This window comes from Pseudonaja textilis, chromosome Z, assembly GCF_049901715.1.
Source record: "Pseudonaja textilis isolate UNSWEBS1 chromosome Z, rPseTex1.2, whole genome shotgun sequence".
NCBI lineage: Eukaryota > Metazoa > Chordata > Lepidosauria > Squamata > Elapidae > Pseudonaja > Pseudonaja textilis.
In genome coordinates, this window is record NC_142008.1 from 35,431,666 (window position 1) to 35,457,031 (window position 25,366).

Below are 25,366 nucleotides of genomic sequence, written 5' to 3' on the forward strand. Positions count from 1 at the left end.
GGTGGGACTTGATTGGGTGGGGGCTTGGCTGTGTTCTGATTGGGTGGGGTGTGTTCTCATTGGTAGGGGTTTGGCTGTGTTCTGATTGGTTGGGGGTTAGCCGTGTTCTGATTGGTTGGAGGCGTGTTCTGTTCAGGTGGGGGCTTGGTTGTGCTCAGGTTAGTCTTAGTTGCTGGGGGATTTGAGCTGGTGAGTTGTGATCTTGCTGTTTGGCTTCTAGTACGTGGTCCTGCTGCATCTTCATAGTGGGTGTCAGTTTGCTTCATGTATGGCTCAGAGGGGTTTGAAGTGGGTAGTGATGCAGCTGCAGTGCAGCTTCTGGTCCATGGTCGTGTCTCATTTTCTGAATGGGTGGGAGTCTGTTTTCTATATGGAAGTGTGGTGGTGGCATCTTGTGTGGCTCTCATGGGTGTGGGTCTGGTGTCCTTCTTCATGTTAGGTACTCGTCTGTTCATGAGGGCGGGTTTCCAAATGGCTGGAAGGCGGGAGGTGTCATCTCGTTTGTTCATGCTGTGTGGGCGTTTTTCTATCTCTATGGCTTCTCTGATTATTCTGCTGTTGAAGTGTTCGGTTTTGGCGATAGTTCTGGTATTTTTAAAATCAATTTCATGTCCTGTGGCTTTGAGGTGTTGGACCAGGGAAGAGGTCGTTTCTTCTTTTTTGATTGAGTTGAAGATGCAGCAGGACCACGTACTAGAAGCCAAACAGCAAGATCACAACTCACCAGCTCAAATCCCCCAGCAACTAAGACTAACCTGAGCACAACCAAGCCCCCACCTGAACAGAACACGCCTCCAACCAATCAGAACACGGCTAACCCCCAACCAATCAGAACACAGCCAAACCCCCTACCAATGAGAACACACCCCACCCAATCAGAACACAGCCAAGCCCCCACCCAATCAAGTCCCACCCCACTGGCAGTTAAAAGGAGGAAGCAGCTGCAATCTCACATTACTCTGAGAAGCACAGAGCCGGAGACAGAAGCCTGAAGATGATGAATGAGACTTCATCGAAACGTTGCCTAGATACTTCGAATCTTACGCGGGAGAAAACCCGAACAACCAAAGATCCACATACAAATACCCGAGAACCTCAGAAAACAAATATTGCACCTCTACGGGAGGAAACCCACCATCTGACCAGGACTTATGAAAAACTTGAAGTCCAAAGAGCCTCCATTTTATGTGACCTTGCATTCCTATGCAACTGCCGAGATCAAAATTTAATTCCCACAAGCTTCCAATTGAAATTCCACACCAACACAGCAGCCACCAAACGCATCCTTAAAAGAACAGAACTGGCCCTAATTAGAAATGAACTTCACACGAAAAGGTTTCTCCTAGACCAAATCAACAAAGATCTCCTCACACTCCACCTCAGACTCAGCAACAAGATTCACCCTCTACTTTGGGACAAACCAAACAACTCGCTGTCTGGAGAGCCAAACACAGACCACCCTCAAGACAGACACACACACCAACAAACTCAGGAAACTACAACAATGCCAGAAACCAACTCCCCTCCCCACAGCCACACATGAAACAAACATTGCACAACATCTCAGACAAGATCCTCACTGAAGCTGAAACCAAGGTCCTTTCAAAAGGATTCAACTTTGCTGTCGCTCCCAAACACATCCCCACAGAAACCATCATATGCGGAGTGGAAACCAGCCTGACCAAAACCAACCCTGATGATGCTAACAAAATCAGACTCGAAATCACCAACATCCTCTGCACTAGCAAACCACCCAAAAGCAACTTATCCAAAGAAGAACAAACTGCACTACTTAACCTGAAAGAAGACACCAGCATAATAATCCTACCAGCAGACAAGGGCAACGCGACAGTGGTTATGAACACATCTGACTACCAAACCAAGCTAACCAACCTACTCCAAGACCCCACATACAAACCCCTAAAGACAGACCCCACCATCTACCTAGAAAAACTACCAAATCCAAAATAAAAGCCTCCCCATCAGTGAAGAAATCCAGCAAGGAATCATACCCAGAGAAAAATCATCCAGATGCCCCAAGCTTTATGGTCTCCCAAAATACACAAAGAAGGAACCCCACTCAGACCAATAGTCAGCTCCATAGGCTCACCTCTACAAAACCTGGCCAAATTCCTCGCCAAACAACTACAACCCTATGCAGAATCCATCAACTCACACGTAAGAAACTCATTCCAGTTCATCGAGATCATAAAGAAACAAAACTTACAACCTAGCGACCTACTAGTAAGCTTCGATGTCATATCCCTCTTCACCCAAGTGCCAATAAAAGAAGCCTTGACAGCCATCCAAAACAAATACAACCCCCCAAGCACATCCTAGATCTAACCAACCACTGCCTATCCAATACATACTTCACCTACAATGGACAAAAATACAAACAAATAGAAGGAGCACCCATGGGATCACCCCTCTCACCTGTCATCGCTAACCTCTACATGGAACACTTTGAAACGCAAGCTCTAGAAAAATACGACCACAAACCCAAACTCTGGCTCAGATACGTAGATGACACCTTCATAATCTGGCCACACGGGAAAGAAAAACTGAACAACTTCCTCACATACCTCAACAGCCTACACCCCAAAATACAATTCACCATGGAAACAGAAGCCAACAATCAACTTCCCTTCCTAGATGTCTTGGTATACAAAAGATCCAATGGCTCCCTAGGACACACCATCTACCAGAAGAAAACACATACTAACCGCTATCTACATGCACTCTCACACCACCACCCAGCACAGATCAATTCCGTAGCCAAGACACTCATCTCCAGAACAAAATGCTTAGCCGATGAACAACACCAAAAACCGAACTACACACTCTCACCAACGTACTTACAGCCAATGGATTCCAAAGAAAGAAGATTACCCACCTAATCCAAAAAGAAACCCCAACCAAAATCCAAGACAGAGAACAAGAAAACGGCAAAGCCCTCCTCCCATATATAAAAGGCACTACAGACAAAATTAGCAAGATCCTCCAAAAACACAACATCAAAACAGCATTCTGCACAAACAGAAAAATATCCACCATCCTAAGAAACCCCAAAGACAAAATCGAATTAGAAAACCAAGGAGTATACGAAATCCCCTGCACTGCCTGCCCTACCACATACATTGGACAAACCAACAGAAGAATAAGTGCACGCATTGAAGAACATAAGAACTCAATCAAAAAGAAGAAACGACCTCTTCCCTGGTCCAACACCTCAAAGCCACAGGACATGAAATTGATTTTAAAAATACCAGAACTATCGCCAAAACCGAACACTTCAACAGCAGAATAATCAGAGAAGCCATAGAGATAGAAAAACGCCCACACAGCATGAACAAACGAGATGACACCTCCCGCCTTCCAGCCATTTGGAAACCCGCCTCATGAACAGACGAGTACCTAACATGAAGAAGGACACCAGACCCACACCCATGAGAGCCACACAAGATGCCACCACCACACTTCCATATAGAAAACAGACTCCCACCCATTCAGAAAATGAGACACGACCATGGACCAGAAGCTGCACTGCAGCTGCATCACTACCCACTTCAAACCCCTCTGAGCCATACATGAAGCAAACTGACACCCACTATGAAGATGCAGCAGGACCACGTACTAGAAGCCAAACAGCAAGATCACAACTCACCAGCTCAAATCCCCAGCAACTAAGACTAACCTGAGCACAACCAAGCCCCCACCTGAACAGAACACGCCTCCAACCAATCAGAACACGGCTAACCCCCCAACCAATCAGAACACAGCCAAACCCCCTACCAATGAGAACACACCCCCACCCAATCAGAACACAGCCAAGCCCCCACCCAATCAAGTCCCACCCCACTGGCAGTTAAAAGGAGGAAGCAGCTGCAATCTCACATTACTCTGAGAAGCACAGAGCCGGAGACAGAAGCCTGAAGATGATGAATGAGACTTCATCGAAAGCGTTGCCTAGATACTTGAATCTTACGCGGGAGAAAACCCGAACAACCAAAGATCCATATATATATATATATATATATATATATATATATATATATATATATTCTCATTGTTGGATTTTTACAGGCGATCTTATACTTTGAAACTGGACTGGTTTTTTTTCTCTTCTTTTATTTATTCTTTTTCTCCTTTTTGATTTTATAATATTTTAGGCTAGAGATTCCCTTTTAGTTTTTTTTTAAATATCTTTTTCTTTTTTTAATTAATTCTTATTATATTTTGCTTGGAAAAGGAGGGGGAAAGTGAAAGCAAAAGAAACTTTGTAACACTGCCAACTAGAGGCTTGGAAATATTCTATTTCTCTTTTGAGCAGACAAAGCAGAGAAAGAATTGAGACTTCTTTTCAAGGACATTGCTATTGGATAAGATAGAGGGAAGAGCATGGGAGAGTATTATTACAGGTGTTCTTCTGGGTTTCTATCAACATCTGGAGTCTGGTGTTGAAGCTTATCGCAAAAGAAAAGGTGATAAGTCTCTGGAGAAGAGTTATAATAAGAGCCTTGGATAATTAAACAAAGTGCAGTGTGCTCTTTTTATTTTTTCTAAGCTGCGCTACCGCTCCTCATCAGTTTACCTTTTGTAATAGCTATTTGGATTTCTGGCCCTTTGGAACTTGTCTGTTTGTTTTTTCTTGTCTTTTGAAGTTAAATTTCTACGCTTGCTCTTTATTTTAAAGGAAAAGCTTTAGCATTAATGATTTTCTTCCTTTTCTTTTTAAGGGTGTAGCCTTTTTCTCTCTCTCCCTTCCTGGTATTTTTGTCTTTCCATCTACCTTCCATATTGGTTTTTTTTCTTTTTTTTCTTTAGTTTTTGGCCTTTTTTTCTCTTATGCATCCTTTTATATTTGAGACCCATTAATTGGATTAAGGTGTTGAAGAACCTGAAGAATCTGCCCTTTCTCTTTTTTAGCTTGTTATTTTTCACTTTTCCACCTTTTTTAGGATTTTACAACTTTTTCTTTTTTGTGTGTGTTTATGGTCTTTTCCTTCATTTTTGAATTTTTACTGTTATCTAACCAATCAATTGGATTAAGGTATACAAGAACCTGAAGAATTATTTTTCTTTTTTTATTATTATTACTATTTGGCTTCTTTTTTCCTACTATTTTTATTTGGAATTGCAATTGGTTATTTCATAATTGGATTAAGGTCTAGAAGAACCTGATGATTTTGAATTGCTCAAAATGAGTAGGAAATGAACAGCCCCTGGTTCCTCAACTTCTTCCTCTCCACCATCTGAAGAACAACATTCAATACAGACAATGTTACGGCAAGAAAAAGAACAAGAAAAAGTGACCCTGCAGATGATTATGCAAGGAATTCAAAATATTCAAACAAGAACAGAGAATATTGAAAAGAGAATATCAAACAAAGAACAGGGAAAACTGATGAAAAGGTGGAGAACATCCAACAAATGATGATGAAGTACGATGAGAGATTCCAAAAAATTGAATAAGAAGATAAACAAAGAGACAAGAGATATTGGAGATATTGAGAACAGATTAACTATGGTTGAACAAGATAAAAGTGGTATGCTGAGATGGGAGATGGACAGATCAGAATTTTATATTAGATTCCAAAACATAGAGGAAGAAAAGGGACAAAACCTGGCTGAGATAATGACAGAAATATTGGCTGAAGCTTTGGAAATAACTGAAGAGAAGATGATGGATGGAATAGATGAGGTTTATCGAGTCTTCACGAGATATGCAATGAGAAATAGCTTACCAAGAGAAGTTCACATCAGATTTACAAAAAAAGCCATTAAAATGCAAATATTACAAGTGGCAAGAGAGAAAACATTGAAATACAAAGACAAGGAGATTGTGGTCTTGAAACAAGTACCCAGAAGAGTGAGAGAGATGAAAAGACAATACCGATTCCTGACCAAAATGCTACTTAAAAAAGAGGTGAATTATAGATGGCTGATTCCAGAAGGTTTAATGTTCACATGACAAGAACAGAGATATAGAATTGACTCAATTGAGAAAGCTGAATCTTTTTATACAGAATTTTTTAGAGGGAAAGAAGAAGAGGCAGAAAAAGAAATTTCACTAATTGAATTCCAAGAGGACTGCCAAATGACGATTGAAAAAGAAGGTGCAGTGGGTGGAAAGGAGGAAGCCAAAGAACAACGTGAACCAAGATCTACGAGAACTGTTAAACCCAACTACAAAATATAACCATGGAAGAGAAAAAATTGATTACAATTAATATAAATGGACTTAACTCAGCTGTTAAAAGAAGGAAAACCTTCCATAAATTAGAGAAATTAAAATTTGATATAATCTGCCTACAAGAAGTACATATTAAAAAGCAAACAATTGTTGATACAGCCAAAATTAGGGAAAATATTTACTTCTTTGACACAATGCAAGAAAAGAGGAGTGGTTTTATACATTCAAGTCATTATCCCAGTGAAATTGATTTATACTGATGACGATGGAAGAATACTAATGGTGGAAATAATGGGCAATAATACAAAAACACTCCTGATTGCAATCTATGCCCCGAATGACAATCAAGAAGAATTTTATAAAAAATTACATATGAAAATAATTGAACTGGACTATGCTAATACAGTTATGATGGGAGATTTTAATGGAATTGTAGACAATAAACTGGACTATACAGCACAGAAAACAATAAAGCAAAACAGAAAGACCCTCCCTAAATCTTTTTTTAAAATGGTAGATGAAATACTTAAAAGATACATGGAGAGAAAGAAATGCTAAAACCAAACAATACACCTACTCAAATAGACATCCAGAATAGATATGATATGGATGTCAACAGAATTGTTAACTAATATTCAAGAAATAAATATTGAAACAAGTACTTGGGAAGATGACAATCCAATGACAATTAAATGGAAAGGACAAAGAAGAAGATCTAGATGGACGTTAAATAATATTATTTTAAAGGGAAAAGACTTCACACAGTGGATGGAGAAAGAACTGGCTTTTTTCTTTAGAGAAAACAAAAAAGAAGATACATCAATCCAGAATGTATGGGATACAATGAAGGCATATGCCAGAGGCTTTATAATAACTATACAAGGAAAAGGAATACCATGAAAAGATTAGTCTCTAAGGCATTAGAGGATGAGTATAAAGGACTTGAAAAAGAGTTACAGAAAACGCCACAGAAAAGGACGTTAAGTTAAAAATGGATATAACCAAACATAAAATGGGTCTAATAGAAAAAGAAGAACTAGCACAGAAAATTAGAGGTGCTAAACAGAACTACTTTGAAGATGCAAATAAACCAGGTAGATGGTTAGCATATAAATTGAGAAAGGAGAGAGAATCAAGGAAAATATTGCAATTAATAGATGACCAAGGCCAACTTTGCTATGGTAGTAAAGAGAAGAAGGAAATCATATGAGACTATTATGGTAAACTATACACACAAGAGAACATTGATGAGGAAAGAGTTAAACAGTATTTACAGAATGCTAATCTACCCCAGATACCTAAAGAAATTGAAACAATGTTAGAAAGCAATATAATGATGATGGAGTTAACTGAAGCACTCAAGAAGCAAAATAATGGAAAGGCACCAGGCCCAGATGGACTTCCGGCAGAATTTTACAAAACATTACAAGAATCATTGAACCTTCCATTGCTAGAAGTTATGAATGAAGTTAGGTTAAAGAAGAGGATACCTAAATCATGGTCAGAAGCTTATATTACACTTATTCCAAAAGAGGACGCCAATCTATTACAAATCAAGAACTATAGACCTATTTCCTTACTAAATGCAGATTATAAAATTTTTGCTTCAATATTGGCAGAAAGACTTAAAAAATACTTAAACAATTTTATCCATCCTGATCAAAAAGGATTTCTGCCAAAGAGACAAATTAAAGACAATATGAGAGTAATCTTGGACACTTTGGGATACTACGAGGCACATCCTGAAAAACAAATGGCTTTGATATTTTTAGATGCACAGAAGGCATTTGATAATGTGAATTGGCGATTCATGTTATTACTGCTGGAACAGATGGGCTTTGCTAAAAAATTTATTCAAGCAATAGAAGCTATATATCATAAGCAAACGGCAAAGGTAATGATATAGGGAGAGAGAACTAACAGACTCTATTGATATAAGAAAAGGAACAAGACAAGGGTGCCCACTATCACCTCTGTTGTTTGTGTTAACCTTGGAAGTGTTAAATAGAAATATTAGAGATAAAAAGAATGTAAAAGGGATATAAAAGGAAGAATTTAAATTGCAAGCATTTGCAGATGATCTGGTTTTCATTTTAGAAGACCCACTAGGAACAGCATCAAAATTGATAGAAAAGATAGAGACATATGGAAAGGTGGCTGGCTTGAAAATAAATAAAGATAAGACAAAGGTCTTGACAAAGAATATGTTATCAAGACAAAAGGAAGAGCTGGCACTCTATTGAAAACCCAGGTCATGAATAAGATCAAGTACTTGGGGATATATTTGACAGCAAGATGCAGTACACTAAAAGAGAATAATTATATCAAACTTAAGCAGCAGATAGCGCTAGATCTGGCAAAATGGGGAAATTTACAACTGTCATTAATAGGGAGAATATCAACAATCAAGATGAATATATTACCCAGAATTTTATATTTGTTCCAAACAATTCCAATTAGGCTTGGAAAAGATTACTTTGAACATTTAAATAAAATTGTGTTGAAATATATATGGCAAGGTAAGAAAGTGAGAATAAAATTAAAACTTTTGCAAGATGCTAGAATAAGAGGAGAATTTGGTTTGCCTAATTGGCAGTTGTACTACCAAGCTACAAATTTGATGTGGGTTAAGGAATGGATAACATTAAGAAATTCTAGATTGTTGACATTAGAAGGGCATGATCTGTTGTTGGGGTGGCATGCTTTTTTATGGTATAAAGGAACTAAAACGCAGGGCTATTTTAGAAGACATTATATACGGGAATCTCTGTGATTAAACTGGGAGAAGATTAAAAGACAATGTTATTTGAAAATTCCAGTCTGGTTATCGACTATTGAAGCATTTTCTTATCCTATAATATAGAAAAAGGAACAAACAGTTAGATATGGTGAAATATTGAATGAAAAGGGTGAACTTAAATCTATGCAAAAATTAGAGGAACAAAGTATAAAAATGAATTGGTTTTCATATGCGCAAATACATTCAAGGTATGATAAAGATTCTAAAACAGAAGGTTTGTATGATAAACTGACTGACTTAGATAAGATTTTGACAGGTACTGATGAAAAGGTGGTTAAAAAATTGTATGGATATTTATTATAAATTAAAGTAGAAGAAGAACAAGTTAAAGAAATTATGATTGCTTGGGGGAAGAATTTTGGATATGGGATTGATCTAGAGAAATGGCAAAAACTGTGGTCTCAAAATTATAAAATGACAATGTCAACAGCATATAAAGAAAATTTGTATAAGATGTTTTACAGGCGGCATTTCCCCCCGACAAGGATAGCAAGAATGTTCAAGAATAAATCCAAAAAATGTTGGAAATGTCATCAGAGACCTGGCTCATATTACCATATGTGGTGGACATGTGTAGATGCTAAAAAATACTGGACTAAAATCCACATGTGGTTGGAAAAAATGAGAAAAAAACGTATAGATTTGAAACCAGAGAAATTTTTATTGGGAATTTTACCTGAAATATATAGTAAAGACTTGAAATACCTGATTGTAAATGTATTAACAGCGGCTAGGATTGTATATGCTAAAAACTGGAAAAATGAGAAGATAACATCACAGGAGGAAATCATTAAGAAAATATTGAAATGTGCTGAAATGAGTAGACTGACATTTGAAATTAGAGAACAAGATGATAAACGATTTTATAAAATTTGGGATCTATTCTATCAGTAGTTAGGCAAAACATAGTAATGAAATATGTAGATTCTTAGAAAATAATAAATATATAAAGATGTATTCTTTTCTTATTATATCTACAAAATGATTTTAGGATAGATTTGAGATGATAATATGAACTATTATAAAACAAATTAAGTAAAATACGATTATTTCATAAAACATGAATGAATAAATGCATAGTCAAACGATTGATTAATAATGATACTAATGTATTTAATATTTGATTGAAAGTACGAGAGTATATACAATGTAATTGTAATTGAAGACTATGAAATGGAAGCACAAAACAATTTGTAAACCAACCGGCACACTGTATGTATATATATGGAAGATGGCTTGATGTTTTTATGTTTTGTTTGTTCATGCTTGTTTTAAAAATCAATAAAAATTTAAAAAAAAAAAAAGAAATGGCCACCTCAAAGAAGAACTCGACCAGAAAAGAATGTGCAGAAGGAAGATAAGAAGAAAAAGTTTTGGCTGACCGGGTCGAACTGAAAAAGCAACAATATAAGGTACCCTGGAATTTGAATTATAAAGAACAACATTGTTCCCAAAGAAAACTTTGAAGAGGCGAATGAGAGAGGGAAGGGAAACAATTTGGTTTTTTTTTCTTTTCTTCCCTATATTGACAACTAAGAGATTTAAGCAAGAAACCAGCAAAAATCCACTTTGACATTAACAGGTATTTAAGCTGAAAATAAAATGTCAAAGGGATAATAAAGATTTCTGGATTCTCAAAAACTTTTAAAAGAAGGGAAAAAAAACAAAAGGGTGGGATCTGGAAAAATGGAGGAGACCACCTGGAAGTGAAAGGAATTAACAGTGAAACTTTAACAAGATTCCTAAAAGATACATTTTAACTGAACCTTTGTAACAAGATAAGAGAACCCCAGGAAGAGAAAGTGGAAAAAAAGAAGCAAGAAGAAACAGCTTTGGATTATTTGGATTACTTGGTGATATTTGGCTATTGGATCTAAAGGACTAAAATTAATCAGGTGGTTGTTTAAAAGTTTTTAAAATGGTATCACTCTTGGAAGAATCGAGAATGGAACTTAAAAAACAGAAAGAAGATGCACAAGAAGGAAGAGGTTCTTTTGGCTTTGTATTTCAATTTTTAGAAATGGAGATCCTGAACTATGAGAAACAACAAGAAATGCCTGTAAAACAAGAAGGGCGGGACAAAGAAGAAGCCATCTTCAATGACCAAGTATTTCTATGTGGGGAAAAGAAAGGAAAGGGCGGAAAGAGAGTGAAAAATTTAAGATTTGAAAAAACAACCCCCAAAAAAGAAGTTTGAAAAGTAATTACAACATTAGGAAGAAAAAGAAGAGAGGATTACAGAAGAGAGAATCAGAATTAGAGAAGAGATCAAGAAGGGAAGGGAGAAGAAGAGGGGGAAGAGGGAAAGGAAAAGAAATTATAAAGGACAGAAACAGGACATAGAGAACAGGAAAAATGTACAAGGATTAAGGGTACAAGCCTATTTAGAAGACACAGAGATAATGGGTGAAAACTTAATTGAAAGCGGGATTCTGCAAGGGTACATAAGATAGTATTGTTATATTAGAAATAGAAATGAACTTTGAAAATATGAAACAAGTGTGATTAAAATGATAGATAAAATACTCATTGTAATGTAATGTAATGTTTAATAAATAAATGAAATAAAGAGAATGAGAGAATGAAATTAGGAAAGGAGGGGAACATTTTAATTATTATAAACGTGTTATAAAAATTTAAGTGAAGAGGAATATGAAAGAAACATGAAAAAATTATGGAAATATTATAAGTGTTCCTAGAAATATGATACCCCATTGAAAAGAAATGTTAAAGATGTCAAAGATTATAACTAACATTAATGATAGAGCTGAATTGAAATAGAATAAGTATTTTATTTATTATTGTTATATATATATATTCTCTTTAAGAACTTAGTGCATATTTTAAGAATGGACCAAGCAGAATTCGACTGGAAATTATGTGTTACATTTATACATGTTATAATTGTAAAGGCATAACTGAAGTTTAAATAAGAGTTGAATGGATAAAAATTAAAAGATACAAAGGTGTCATACTCCAATTTGTAACTAGAGGGAAAAATTTTGTTTAATGAGAAAAGAAAATATGAAATTGAAACAGGACAGACAAAAGTATAAATATAATGACTAGAAAGATATTGAAACTTAGAAAAACATATATATAATTGAATTTCAGAAGGAATGAGATAATTAAAAGTAAGATTGTGAAAAACTAAGGGAAGGGAAAAATTATTGAGAAAATGTTAAAATAGTAATAAGATATGGAATAGAACACAAAGATGAATATGAAATTGAATTTGTGTCTGAATGGAGAAGTGATAGCCCGGGACCATGCTATTCTCAAAAAAAGAAATTTTACTTGTATTATTTTTTGTGAAAACCCAAATAAAATTTTTATTAAAAAAAAAAAATCTCAGCAAGGCTCAAGGTTGACTCAGCCTTCCAACCTTCCAAAGTAGATAAAATAAGGACCCAAATTGTTGGCGGCAATATGCTGACTCTGTAAAACTGCTTAGAGAGGGCTGTCAAGCACTGTGAAGCAGTATAAGTGCTATTGCTATTGATATATATTTGAAATGTCTCCTAAGAGCCCATTTGCATTTAGCAATGCAATTGCTAAAACAGATCACATATCTAGAATATTAAATATATATGGTAAGAAATATGTGTGTGTATGTGTATGTGATATAAATTTATTAGAATTACAGTATCAGTATATTATTTAGTTGTTAGATTTTATCTCACCTTCCTTCCAAGAACTCATGGCAACTTTTAGAAGGGATCTCCTTTTGTTTTACCTTCACAACACTCAACCTGTGAGGTAGGTTGGCATGAGAGAGAATGATTGCCTCAAATTTATCCAGGTTTCCTAGGTTGAAGATTTGATTCCTAAACAGAGAGGGAGAGAGAAAGAGGGAGGGGGGGAGAGTATTATTCTTATGATATTTTAATATACTCACATAAAGTACATAAAGTTAGAAAGTGGAATAAATAATGGTTGGAAAATAAAGAGAGAATTTACAATTGACATAAAAATTAAAATTTATTACTTCATTAATTAAATAATTGAATATATAAACTGTCCTCATTATAACATGCTAAGAAATAATTTAAAATCCCTACAAAACTCTAAACATTAATATTTATATAAATATAACCACCATTTATAATTATTCCTAAAATAAATATATATGTTCTAGGGAAAAACAGAGTAGTTTTTAAAAAAAATGTATTTATATTTATTTTTAAGATTTTTGAACCGTTCTTCTCTTTCTGACAGATTGAATTCTAAACTCCCTTCTATTGTATATACCTTTCTGGTGATTACATAATAAGAATGAATGTTTATATAAAATTTGTTTGATTGATGCTAGAATTGCTTCTTGTTATTATTTTTTACATGAAATATTTTCTCTTAAAAAATTTTCTTCAATATTTGTCTTATACTGTACCCTATAATATAGACAAAAGTTATTTTTGAATCTTTTTAAACTTATGTTTTGGCTGTATACCAATCGTTTCGCCATTTCTAATATTTCCTAGTTTGTTTTTATTATTTGATATAGTCAACAAAGCATTTCTTTTCAAATGTTTATATGTGCAACTGTCAGCATATATCTTAATAAACTTTATTTGTTTGAGAAATGTTCCTAATAGGAAAAAAATGGTTTTTCAATTCAACATTTGCTTTTATTTTATTTTATAAATAATGTATAATTTGAAATAAATTTGAATGAATTCTTCCATAGGATTTGCCATTGTTTAATTTAATTGTTCCTTTAAAATTTTGTATCCATTTTATCATACAAAATTTTACTTGTCCTAAGCAGGAATCTGTTGAAGCCACTCTCCCATCTTAGGAGTCCTAGCTCTAAGTGCTCCTACTGCTACTTCAGACTTTACCTTCCATATCCAGTTCCTACTTCAGGCTCCAGTTTTTCTTTTTCTTTTCCTTTTCTTTTTTTAAACCAAACTGTAGTCAAACTGTACTCTTCCTTCCTGATTTTGCTGTCACTTGGCAGCACTACATCTATCACCATCACTGCTTGTAGTCCTTTTCTACTAGAATTATATTTACCATAATATATGCTTGATTGGCCAGTACCCATCTGTCTGTCTAGATCTGGAAGGTCTCACAAGATCTTAGCTTTCTTGTGACCTTTATGACCTTATGACCATCTGGATTTAGGAGCATCTAATCCATATCCTATGTAGATGTTCCTATACATAATGCAAGCTACTTGGTTGTGCCATTCAGTATATGCTGTTTCTGTTTGCATCTTATACCCCGCCACTATGTGTTGAACTGTCTCAGAACTATGACTCTCTATGCTGTCTGCAGTTTGGGTCCTGTGTAGAAGTAATAAACCCACTTCTATTGAACTGCTGCTGAGTATCTATTGTGTTTGTATTTGTGTATTTGTGCTGCTATGATAAGTGCCTTAGTACTGTCTTTTAGTCCAGCCCATTCCAGTCACTGATAAGATTTCCCAACATCTGCCATCTTAACTATCTGTTAATGGTTCATCCCATACAGAGTCTTTGTCCTGTCTCAATCTACACACACATAACCCAAATGAAATCAGCATGCTTATTTTGCACAACCAAGCCCATCATAATTTCCCAGATCCCAACTCTTTGTAAACAGTCTTTTTTAAAGTCAGTTCTAAATTATATGGATATAACAAAGGCAATGAGAGAAGTCAGAATGCAGTCTTTTTTGCACCTAAGGCACAGGAACAGCACCAGTAGAACAGCAGCTCCATGATGCTCAAAGTTCAAGGTGCAGCCGCTGGTCAGATGGGCTCAAGGTACAATGGGGAAACAAAACTGAAGCAAGACACAATGAACATAATTTGGCATCAATGAGTTAAAGGCACAATGACAGCAACATGATCTTAATGGCTTCAAGAAAATGGATTGAGAACATTCACAAATGGATGGATTATGAACAGTTGTCTCTGACATCCCCCAGGCTCTAAACACTGAAGTAAATAAGGTGCTGACTGGTGCACCTTGTTAGAAAGACTCAGGCTACCTCCTCGCAAGTAGCTTTGCTGACCTCTATTGTACCTCTCAGGTCTGTGTGACCTTGGATTATGTGGGGTAGCAACTCGACCTTTTCTCCATCAGTGAGCTGCAGGTGTGTCTCTTCTCCAGCCCAAGGGGCTAGCTGGTTATCGTGCTAATTGGCTGCAGCTATGTCTCTCCTTCTGGCTGCACAGCCAGATGTTCATGCAGCTGCTCTCTCCCAGATTCCTCCTACATTCCTTGCACTGCCTCACCTAGGCTATCTGAAACTATCACAGAGTTTTCCACATTCTCCTGGTGGCCCCATAGTCCCTCTAAGGTGCTCCCAGAGCCAGTTCTTCTTCCTCCTTGCTTGAGCTGGTGCCCAAGGGAGCCATCACAATCTTAAATTGCCATGGTACTTATTCTGCTTGATCATCCTCCCATTGCTGCTGCCCAAGGCATTCTCTCAGCAACTCATCTTTGGGAGCCATCTTGCTGATATATTCCTGGGTGGTCTAGATTTCATCCATGACAGTGACTTTGACACTTACTAGTTCCCAATCATCCTCTTTACATCTGGTGCAGAGTTTCTGGTTGTTGGACTTGTGATGGAAACAAAATACATTGTGAGAAGCTTCTGGGTTTTCACATTGACAGCTTCCATGTACTTGTTCCAAAGATGCATTTTCAAGAGGCAACTGGACAGAGCGTTGGGCTTACCTAAAATATATCTTCTAGTTGTATGGAAGGAGAATCCAAAGCATGGGCTGTCTCCTGCTTCCTTGCTTAAAGATGGAGTTGATCAAAGTTTAGTCCAGCCCCCTTTCCATTGCACATGCCCAGTTTTTGATGAAGGCTGATGATTGACTTGGAGAGTTCTTTGGTGCTCGTTCTTGACTGTTCTGAGCTTGGGACTAACTATCTAAAGGTGGGATTTGGATTCTCCTCCCGTACAACTAGAAGATGCGTTTCAGGTAAGCTCAGTGCTCTTTCTCAGTTGCACGGGTCAGAGAATCCAAAGCGTGGCATGTACCCAAGCTAATTTTGTTCTGAGGTTGGGCCAACTCCTTGTCCTGAGCCCCCATCTCCATGTGAACACTTTGTAGTACTGTTCTTCCAAAGGATGCTTCTGCTGATGCAAATGTATCCAGTTTATAATTTCTGATGAATGGAGATGGCGATGACCACGTTGCTGCCCTACAGATCTCTTCAATCGAGGCCTGTTGTTCCATGCCGCTGATGTGGCTGCATTCCTGGTTGAATGTGCCGTTATGTTACACGGCAATTGCAGTGATTGACTTTCATAAGCTTTTGTGATAGATGTCTTGATCTATCTGCCTGTGGTAAATGGTGAAACCCTTTGTCCCAACGAACTCAGTCTAAATGAAATGAACAATGCTTTCATTTTTCTAATGGGCCTGATAATAGGTATGTGTAGGTAAGCATCTGTGAGGTCTATTGATGTCAGGACATCCCCCTCCTGTATGCTCCCTAGTATAGCTCGCAGGGACTGCATCTTGAATCTCCTGTATATTATGTGCCTGTTTAGTAATTTGAGATCCAAAATTGGTCTCCACCCCCCCACCAATGTGTTCTACACAACAAACAGGTTTGCATAGAACCCTGTCCCTGTTCGTTCTCTGGTACCACTTGTACTGCCCGAATGTCCAGCAGATGTTGAACTGCTGTTTCCATAATTACCCTTTTGATTCTGTCCCTTGGTGTCGGCATCTTCTGAATGAGCTTGGGGGTATGGAGATGAATTCCAGAACTAGGCCTTTTCTTAATGTGTCTAGGACCCACTTGTCCATTCTAGTTGATGCCCATCGGTCAGTGAATAGGCCCAGCCTCCTGCCGATGGGCGCATTGTTCCAGCCATCACTTTGTATGCTGGAAGGCCCTGCCAGTCGAACTCCAGAAGGGGCAGACATGGAGGCTGCCACAGGGCTGTCTATCGTGGGAACTGGGAATAGGTCCACTAGTTCTGCATTATAAAATTTCCTCTCATTCCCCCCTGGTCTGTCCAACTGACCTTCCACCACTTCCCTGAACAATTCAGGTGAAGGTATGGATTCACTTTCAAACTTGGTTCTAGCAAAAAAATCTATCTTTGGGATCAGATGGTTCTAACTCGGACCCTTCTGTCCCTGTGATTCTCCCCAGACCTGTTGCTATCTTACCCTTCCCCAGCAGCATCTTAAACAGCTGGTGACGAAATAGACCTGTGGAACATTGGAGTTTCTGGTTCATTAATTTCCTCATCTGAGAAAGCTGACTCCCTATATTCTTCCTCTCTTGAAACAGAGGCCTCACTGTGAGTGTCTGATCTACTGGAACTGTCTCCCCAGAAGCCCAGTTCCTCCCTTACTCCTCCTGCTCGAGTAGAATGATGATGAGCATCCTGTCTCCTCTCATTATGTGTCAGGCTGTGTCTGTTACCCTGACTGTCCCTGAATTCTGCCATCATTTCTTTCACCATAGCCCTCATTTCCTCTTTAAAGGACTGTTCCCTGACTTCCAATGCTGTGGAGGAAGAGCTAGAGTGTTGGAAATCTCTTTCTCTTGGGGGAGGGCTCTTCATTGCATGCCTGAGAGCATTGTCTTTCTGATTCACTCAATCCTTCATCCACACAAAGAGCAGTCTGAAAAGGCTGATCTTCAGCGCCCTCTAGTGTTGCGCTCCTTTCCTGATACTTCGTTTTCATTGGTTTGCTTGTTGGAGCGTGGGAATTTCCATTTTTCTCCGCCTCCTTTTCCACCCTTGAGAAGCATTTCTCAATGGCCCTTTGTCTCCTTAATGCTGCCCTCTCATCTGCCTTGGACATCCTGCTGAGAGGCCTTTCTGAAGCTCTCCCAGCCTCTCTGGGTTCCTTTTTGTGCTTTGCTCTCTGCTCAAACTGGGGGCAGGGAATTCCTGTTGCTCCAGGCTTGCCTCAGTTTCAGAAAATTCAGCCATAGTCTTTCCCTTTGGCTTTTGCCAATAGAGTATACTCAGACCGGCCTGAGCATGGACTCTAGCCTCCCTTTCTGGGTCGGCTTGTGTGGCTGTGTTGGAAGCTTGCTCAGCCTAAGACTGAGTTTGCCCCAATTAAAGAGAGCGCTGGAGGCTTTGTGTGGCTTTTGGTTTGTTTAACAAAGGCTCTGGGAAAGCTGAGTTAATTTGCTTTCCTTCTTTGCTAGCTGATCTAGAGCCCACCCGCTCTTACTGAGGCTGCTGCCACTTATTCTCTTAACACCAAACAGCTATGTGGGCTTTCCCGTCTTGGGATGAAGTCCCAGCTCTTTCGCTTACTCACGGTTTGCTGACTTTCACTCTTTCTCTTTTCTCTCTTTTTTTCTCGAAGAATCCAAAGCGTTGATCTTATATTTTCTATCTTTCTTTCTGAGCACTCTCTCCTCGTGTCCTCTTTGCATGAAGACGGAGTCAAAAACTGTGCATGCGCAGTGGAAAGGGGGCTGGACTAAACTTTGATTGACTCCGTCTTTAAGCAAGGAAGCAGGAGACAGCCCATGCTTTGGATTCTCCGACCCATACAACTGAGAATTTCTGGTTTTTCCTTAAAAACATTTTACTTGAAGAAGCTTCTTGGATGAAAAGTAAAATGTCTTCAAGGAAAAACCAGAAAGCCCAGCTGCCTCTTGAAAAAGCATCTATGGAACAACCATGACCTGGATGACTGAGAATCTCCATAGATATCTTCCATGAACTTTTTAGTCAATTACTATACTGGCAAGATAGGAGGATCACACATGTTAATGAAATGGATCTTGTTGTTTCCATTGCCTCCTTCTCCTCATGGTTCCCATTTGACTATAGAATACTAGAGTACTTGTAAATGGTTTGTAATTCTACTATGTGGCCTGTGGTAGTTTAACTCTATCAGTGTTAACTACTTTCCCTCTCTTGACTACCATTGAGTCTCATTTGTCTAGTCAGAATAACATCACAATGTCTTCACTGTAGATCCTTGTCAGGTGAATCAGCAAGCCCATGTCACATTCGCTGTTTGCATACAACCTGATGTCATTCATATAGAGGTGGTCGCTATTGGTAATTCCACTCCTGAACTTATATCCATTCATATTCATTCCTTATGATTATCTGGCTGAGGAGGCTTATGCCTATGCAGAACAGCAGTGGACAGTACATAATCTTAGTATATGCCACACTTGAGGGCCACCTGTGTGAGCTATTTTGAATTGACTTCCAGTGTTGTCTTCTACACTCCCATTGAGTTCTTGAGGAAGGCTCTTAATGTCCTGTTGACTTTGTATAGTGCTACACATTGGCAGATCCATGTTGTGGTACTGAGGCATAGACTTTCCTGTAGTCAATTCCAGACTGTGCTCAGATTGTTCTGTCTAGACCTTGCTCTATCTATGAGCAACTCTATCTATGTGCAACTAATGTTTGAACCTCTGATATTGTTCCCAATGCCTCATGTACTGGCCCATATGATCCTCTATAATAACTGTCTATAACACTTGTTAAACTTTCCATGTTGTGGGGAGGCAGGCTATTAGCCAGTAGTTGGGTGGTGTTCCTTTGTAAGGGCTTTCATGATCAGCAATGTCTTCCTTGATTTATCCAGTCTTGATGGGAACTTTCTGCTAACAGCTGGTGTCAACCCCAAAAACAGCAAGCCACTGGCAAGCCATCTCAGGGTTGCCATTTAGGGAGTGGAGACTGCAGGGGTGTAGCTGAACTCACCACATGTTTCATGCTTTCCAAGATAAAACACTTCAAACTAAACTATCTCACTTGTGGTTTTCTTGTTCCTGGATACTCAGAACATGACAGCTGGTTCATCTGTGCTGCTAGACATTTATGCACTGCTTTGGATCATGTCTGGGCCATGTGCTGTACAGCAATTTCTGTTATTGACCCACTGTTGGATATCTGCTACTGTGGTGGTGATTGATTCCTGTTCTGGAAGATTCTATTAGTGTTCATTTCTGCTTTTGGTGGCTCTGCTGTTATATGTTATTGCGCTATAATTGGAAGTACACTTCTATTGATCTTTGGAGAACAGGGCGTTTATCTTCTTGGCCTCTAATTCTCTTGTGTATCTTCTTAGCCCGGTAACCATTGCTGTGAGCCTTGTTTAGTAGTCCTGAGGGTGTCAGATGTATTTTTTTACTATCTAGGCCATGGCATCTTCTACAATACTATCTGATGGTATTTCTCTATGAAGCCTTGGTAACCCATCTTGAGGTTTGATTAATTTATTCATGATCTTATGCCTCATATCAGCGGCTGCACTCTTTAATGGAAAGGGTGGTAGTGATATTCCAGTTTCAGGTATTGACTACACATCCAATTGTTCTTGAAACTCTTCTTGAGTCTGAGATATAAGGCATAGTTGGTCTATCTCAAATTGTAAAGGCAGTTTCCTCTTCACTATGCTGAAGGCTTGGGTAATAAGCTCTGTCTCAATTAGTATAGATGCAGATAATCTGCCCAACCATAGTTTCCTCATACACTTTATATATTCCCTTTCATTAGGTCTTTTGTTGTAGTAGCATTTCATCAATTTCAGGTTTTCTTGTCTTGTCTATGTATAGTTTGATCTGGTAGCCCACTTTATCATCAGATTGTCCTACTACCTGATCTGATGTAGATCTTGTTAATCTGGATGACACTTGAGCTTGTATCACTCTCCTAGTTTGTGTTCTCATATTTATGAGGAAAGCATCTAAGTATTGAGATTTCTTTGCTTAAGAATCCCAATTGATAAGGTACAGTCAGTATTTGAATGCAGGTTTCCTATATGAAAGGCAGAACTTTAAATACTACCTCCACAGACTGGTCTTAATATTGTTAATATTTCAGGTTCTGTCATTTGTCAAAAGCCCTCCTATTTGAGATTGCTTTTAATTCTTTAAAAAGAATTTAAAATTATTTTTAAAAAAATTTAAATTGTCATTCTTTCAATCAAAATTTGTATCAGCTAAAGAACATTTCAACTTTCAATAAATAACTTCAGTTGTTTCTAAAATGTGGATGCACTGTATTTACATATATAATTATACTTCTCTTATAATGATCATTTCTAGAATAAATCTTTTCCCTCCATAATTTCCACAGTTTTGAAATATACCTTTGTATTGCCTATCAAATACAATTTCAAACTTTTCACTTGATCTTTAATTGGAATAACTGTCCTGTTTCAACTCTGTATATGTTTTTTAGACTCTTGATTTGAAGTCAATGTTATCATCATCTTCCAGAATGGCTTTAAAAAATTAGTCGGATATCTGTTGAAAGAAAAACTCTGCCAAACAGTGACCTTCTAGTAAATTCCTGACTTGTCTTGGTGATCCTTTCTTCTTCAGAGTAGTGGAAGGCACAAAGGAATCAGCTATCTCTTTCTTGCTAGTAGCACTATTTATTTATTCCAGTGTATAGCTGCCCATCTCAAGCGAGTCTGGGTGATGAACAATCATAAAACAATCAAAAATAATTACAATATAATGTAAATTAAATATATATGGCAGCCAAAAAAAATCATAGACCTCAACAGGGCTCTTCATACTTTGGGACCCCAGGCTTGGGCACAAAGCCAGATCTTCAAGGCCTTACAAAATGTCTACAAGGTGGGTTCATTCTCAACTCTGATGAAAAAATGTTGCAGAAGTCAGGAGACAGTCTTAACCCTAACCATTGGAAGAACATCGTCTCTTATAAATTAGAAGTAAAAAAAAAAATTGGAAGAAAGTGACTATATAAAGCTAGAGTTCTTAATATTAAGAGAAACAAAAGCTATGTCCAGTATGTGTCTTGAACTTCAAGAAAAAAGAATTTTTTAATAAACTGGAAGCAATTATTCCTTGGCAAGAAAAGTTAATAGGAAAGGAATTATCATAGCGGGACTTTTCAAACTATATTATCAGAAGCTAAATTAGATAAATTCCAGCAAGGAAAAAATGAAAAAAAATAAAAGAAGCCAAACTTTTCACTGTATTAAAAGTGTAGTGAAGATTTGAAAGCAAAGTAAGACATACACATACAGAGAAAATGGAAATAGGAGCAGATCACCTAAGAAGAATACACACAGAATGTAAAAAAATATGGGTGGTGTCAGAAAGATTAAAACCCAGAAGGAATTGGATTGGCAAACAATACTAGAAAGAAGAAAACACTTCTTAAAATATATTCAAAATAAAAGTAACAGAAAAGAATGAGTATAGCAGCTGTTCAGCAAAAAAAGCAAATTGCAAACATGTAGCCAAAAATAAGGCAGAACTACTTAACCGCTATTTTGGCTCAGGCCACATCCTGAGAAGAAGGGATGTGTTTTACCAGCAACAGTGAAGGACAGGAGTGGAGGGGTTCTGATAGATTGATACAAATTCAGGCAAAGAATTCCTAGTTACTTTGAATGAATTTAAATCTCAGGACCAGAGGAATTGCTGAGTACTAAAATAATTTCCTGATGACTTGGCTAAACATTTATATTCTGTAAAATGGATGAAGTGTCAAAAGACTAGAAGAGGACAAATATCCCTATTTTCAAAAGAAAGGGAAAGGAAGTTCAAAAGAATTACATAGCATTTAGCAAACACAAAGTGATGGATTTAAAAGTGTTCTGAAGATAATGTAACCAGTATGAGATGTCATCAAGGATTTGTAAAGTCTTTGCCAACCAATACCTTGCTAAGATATTTGGTTTTTTTTTTTTTTGATGAGGTAACTTCTTCAAAACAATGTGAGAATGCTGTCGACATAGCACATCTTAATTTTAGAAAAATTATTCTAATTAATAGAATAATATGGTTAAATATTTATTTAGCCCAAAACCTTTCCTCAAAATGTTCATCAGGAGTTTGTCATCAACTTGAAGACATTGCATAGAATGCTAGAGTTTTACCCTGTATGTTGACTTTTCATTATTTTTTATTAATAAATTGGATGAAGAGATTAATAATTTGCTGGCAGCAAATATTACAGTGCCTATAATAATTGTGGAGATACTATATGTACTGCAAGCTGGGACAGCATAACTTTATTTATTAGCATATATACAATCACTGATCAAAAGATACAAAGTCTTGAGCATACAAAGCTTCTTTATAGTATAAACCAAGCATACTTGTAACACATTTTGTGCTGTAGCAATAACTATTACAAGCTATTAGTACTGAATTTAATTTCTTTTCCCCAAATTTTGTAATATTGCTTATTGAATAGAAAGTTCATTAATAACTGAATATAATTATAGCAAAGATATAGAGTGTTAATTCTATCCCTTTGCACATCAAGCTTTATCTAGGCCTACGGTAGATCTAGTGGGGCAGATCAGATTAGATATGCTATACTTCCCCATAGAAACATAGCATGTTATTAAATAGGACACTGCTACTTTTCTGACTGATATATGTAAAATGTGAATATTAATAAATTTAGCAAACATGTATCCCATTGTTGCTTATGTATCTCTAGCTCGTGTTAGAGATGCTTCCAAATATTACCGAATTACAACTTAAGTAGTTTGCATCAATAGGAGGTGCTGAGAGATTTGGCCTGCAGAAGCTGGAAGTCTGTGCATTGTCCACTCCTGCTTTGAATATTAAAAATAGTGTCAAGTACAATTAAAAGGATAGCAATTATCTGAAATCCATTTTTGCACAGATAGATGACAATTCATTAAACATACATACATACATACATACATACATTTTATGTTGGTAATTGTCTCTGGATTAAACTGGTTGATACCTATAGTGCAGTTCTGTTGTTAATTTCTTGAATTACTTTTTCTTTGGTTAAATTCTTTGATTTGTAATCAAAATATTTCAATTCTCTTGATGAAGAGTCTCAGTATACTGCTGATTCATTCTTTAACAATTCTTTTACCATACATATGTTTGAGTATAGTGAAATAGGCAACATCAGGAACACATGTGGGCAGTGGGAAGAAAATAAAAGGGCTGTTGAATGATGTAATGACTCAATACAAAAGCTTTATCCAAAATAAAGAAAGCCAAAAAGGAGAAGGTGCAATGCTACAAAAAGTCTGAACCCCGAAGGATTAGAGAATTTATATTCAAACTTATCTGTTTATTTTTGACTTGAGAGTTGAATTTGTTTTCTGAGATCAAGTCTGTCCTGAACATTCCCAGATTCTTTAGTCACTCAGCACATTGATAGTGACCTTTCAAACCTAACCTTTTCTTACTTCCACATTAACTGCTGTGCTAAAACTTATATGGACAGCTATTTGTTCATTCCATATTTTTCTTCATTCCCCTTTCCCCCTTGAAATGTGGTTGTTTTGGAAATTATAGGAGAAAAATGATTAGAAACTTGGAAATAAATTTGCTGGTCAATTATTTAGTTCTGATTATAGTTAGTCCTATAATTAATGTCTCTGAAGTAATACATTATACATTCATATTGTCTTGCATATTTACATTTTAAATGACACTATATATTCTGTGTCAGTAGGTTAAAATGTTTCTGCAGCTCTCTTTCCAGATTTTAAAATGGTGTATTGTTTTCTTGGTTTTTCTGACCCTTTTATATATTCAGGATTTCTTTCATCTGTTTCAGATTTTCTGATGCACAAAGAGAAAATTTTTGAATTGTATAGTATATTATTACTTAGAGCCTATGCTCTAAAGACCTTTAATCATTAATCACCAACTTCTTGAGCATTTAAGGTATGATACAAATGCATACATATTTGAATTTGAAAGTCAGTTTATACATGATGTTTCTTTTAAAAAAGTAAAACATTTTAAATATTTATTTATTTATTCTTAGCTGCTGTTACTATTTTTATAAATAACTCAAGGTGATGAACTTACATAATATTGCTTCCCCCTCCTATTTTGCCCACAACAGCAACTCTGTGAGATAGGTTGAGCTGAGAGAGAGGGACTGGCCCAAAGCCAGTTTCATAACTAAGGCAAGTCTAGAACTCACAACTCTTGATTTCTAACCCAGCACCTTTTCCACTAGATCAAACTGGCAGTTGACACAATGATTTTAACAATCAGCTAAGGATGATGGTCAAAAAAGTTTATGTCTATAACAAATTGTTTAAAATAATCTTTCATTTGGGGGAAAAGAGATAGTTCTTCATCACTATTTTAAAAGCATGATTTAATATTTAAAAGTATTCCAATTGCTGATTGATAAAGTTTTTTTTCTCTAAATCAGCAAAATTCCATTGTGAAAAGGCTATAATTTATTTCATATTTATTTTGACAGCATCCATCTATTTTCCCCTACAAAATTCTTAGTACCAGGCCTATATACCCCTTTAACAAAATAACAGAGTTGGAAGGGATCTTGGAGTCTTCTTGTCCAGGGGTCTCCAACCTTGGCAACTTTAAGACTTGTGGACTTCAATTCCCAGAATTCCTGAGCTAACGTGACTGGCGGAGAATTCTGGGAGTTGAAGTCCACAAATA

At 37.0% G+C, this 25,366-nt stretch overlaps 1 protein-coding gene across 2 annotated transcripts in view; it reads right to left on the minus strand.

The window, feature by feature from the left end:
- The window catches only part of POLR1F (RNA polymerase I subunit F), a 208,225-nt gene that overhangs the window by 48,781 nt on the left and 134,078 nt on the right, over positions 1–25,366 (minus strand). For both annotated transcript variants that reach the window (XR_015740282.1, XM_087917422.1), the window contains exon 4: positions 12,680–12,823. Coding sequence is in view for 1 of the 2 variants with exons in the window: in XM_087917422.1 (XP_087773548.1) it covers positions 12,680–12,823 (144 nt within the window). In the remaining variant the exon portion in view is untranslated. The remainder of the gene's footprint in view (positions 1–12,679; positions 12,824–25,366) is intronic.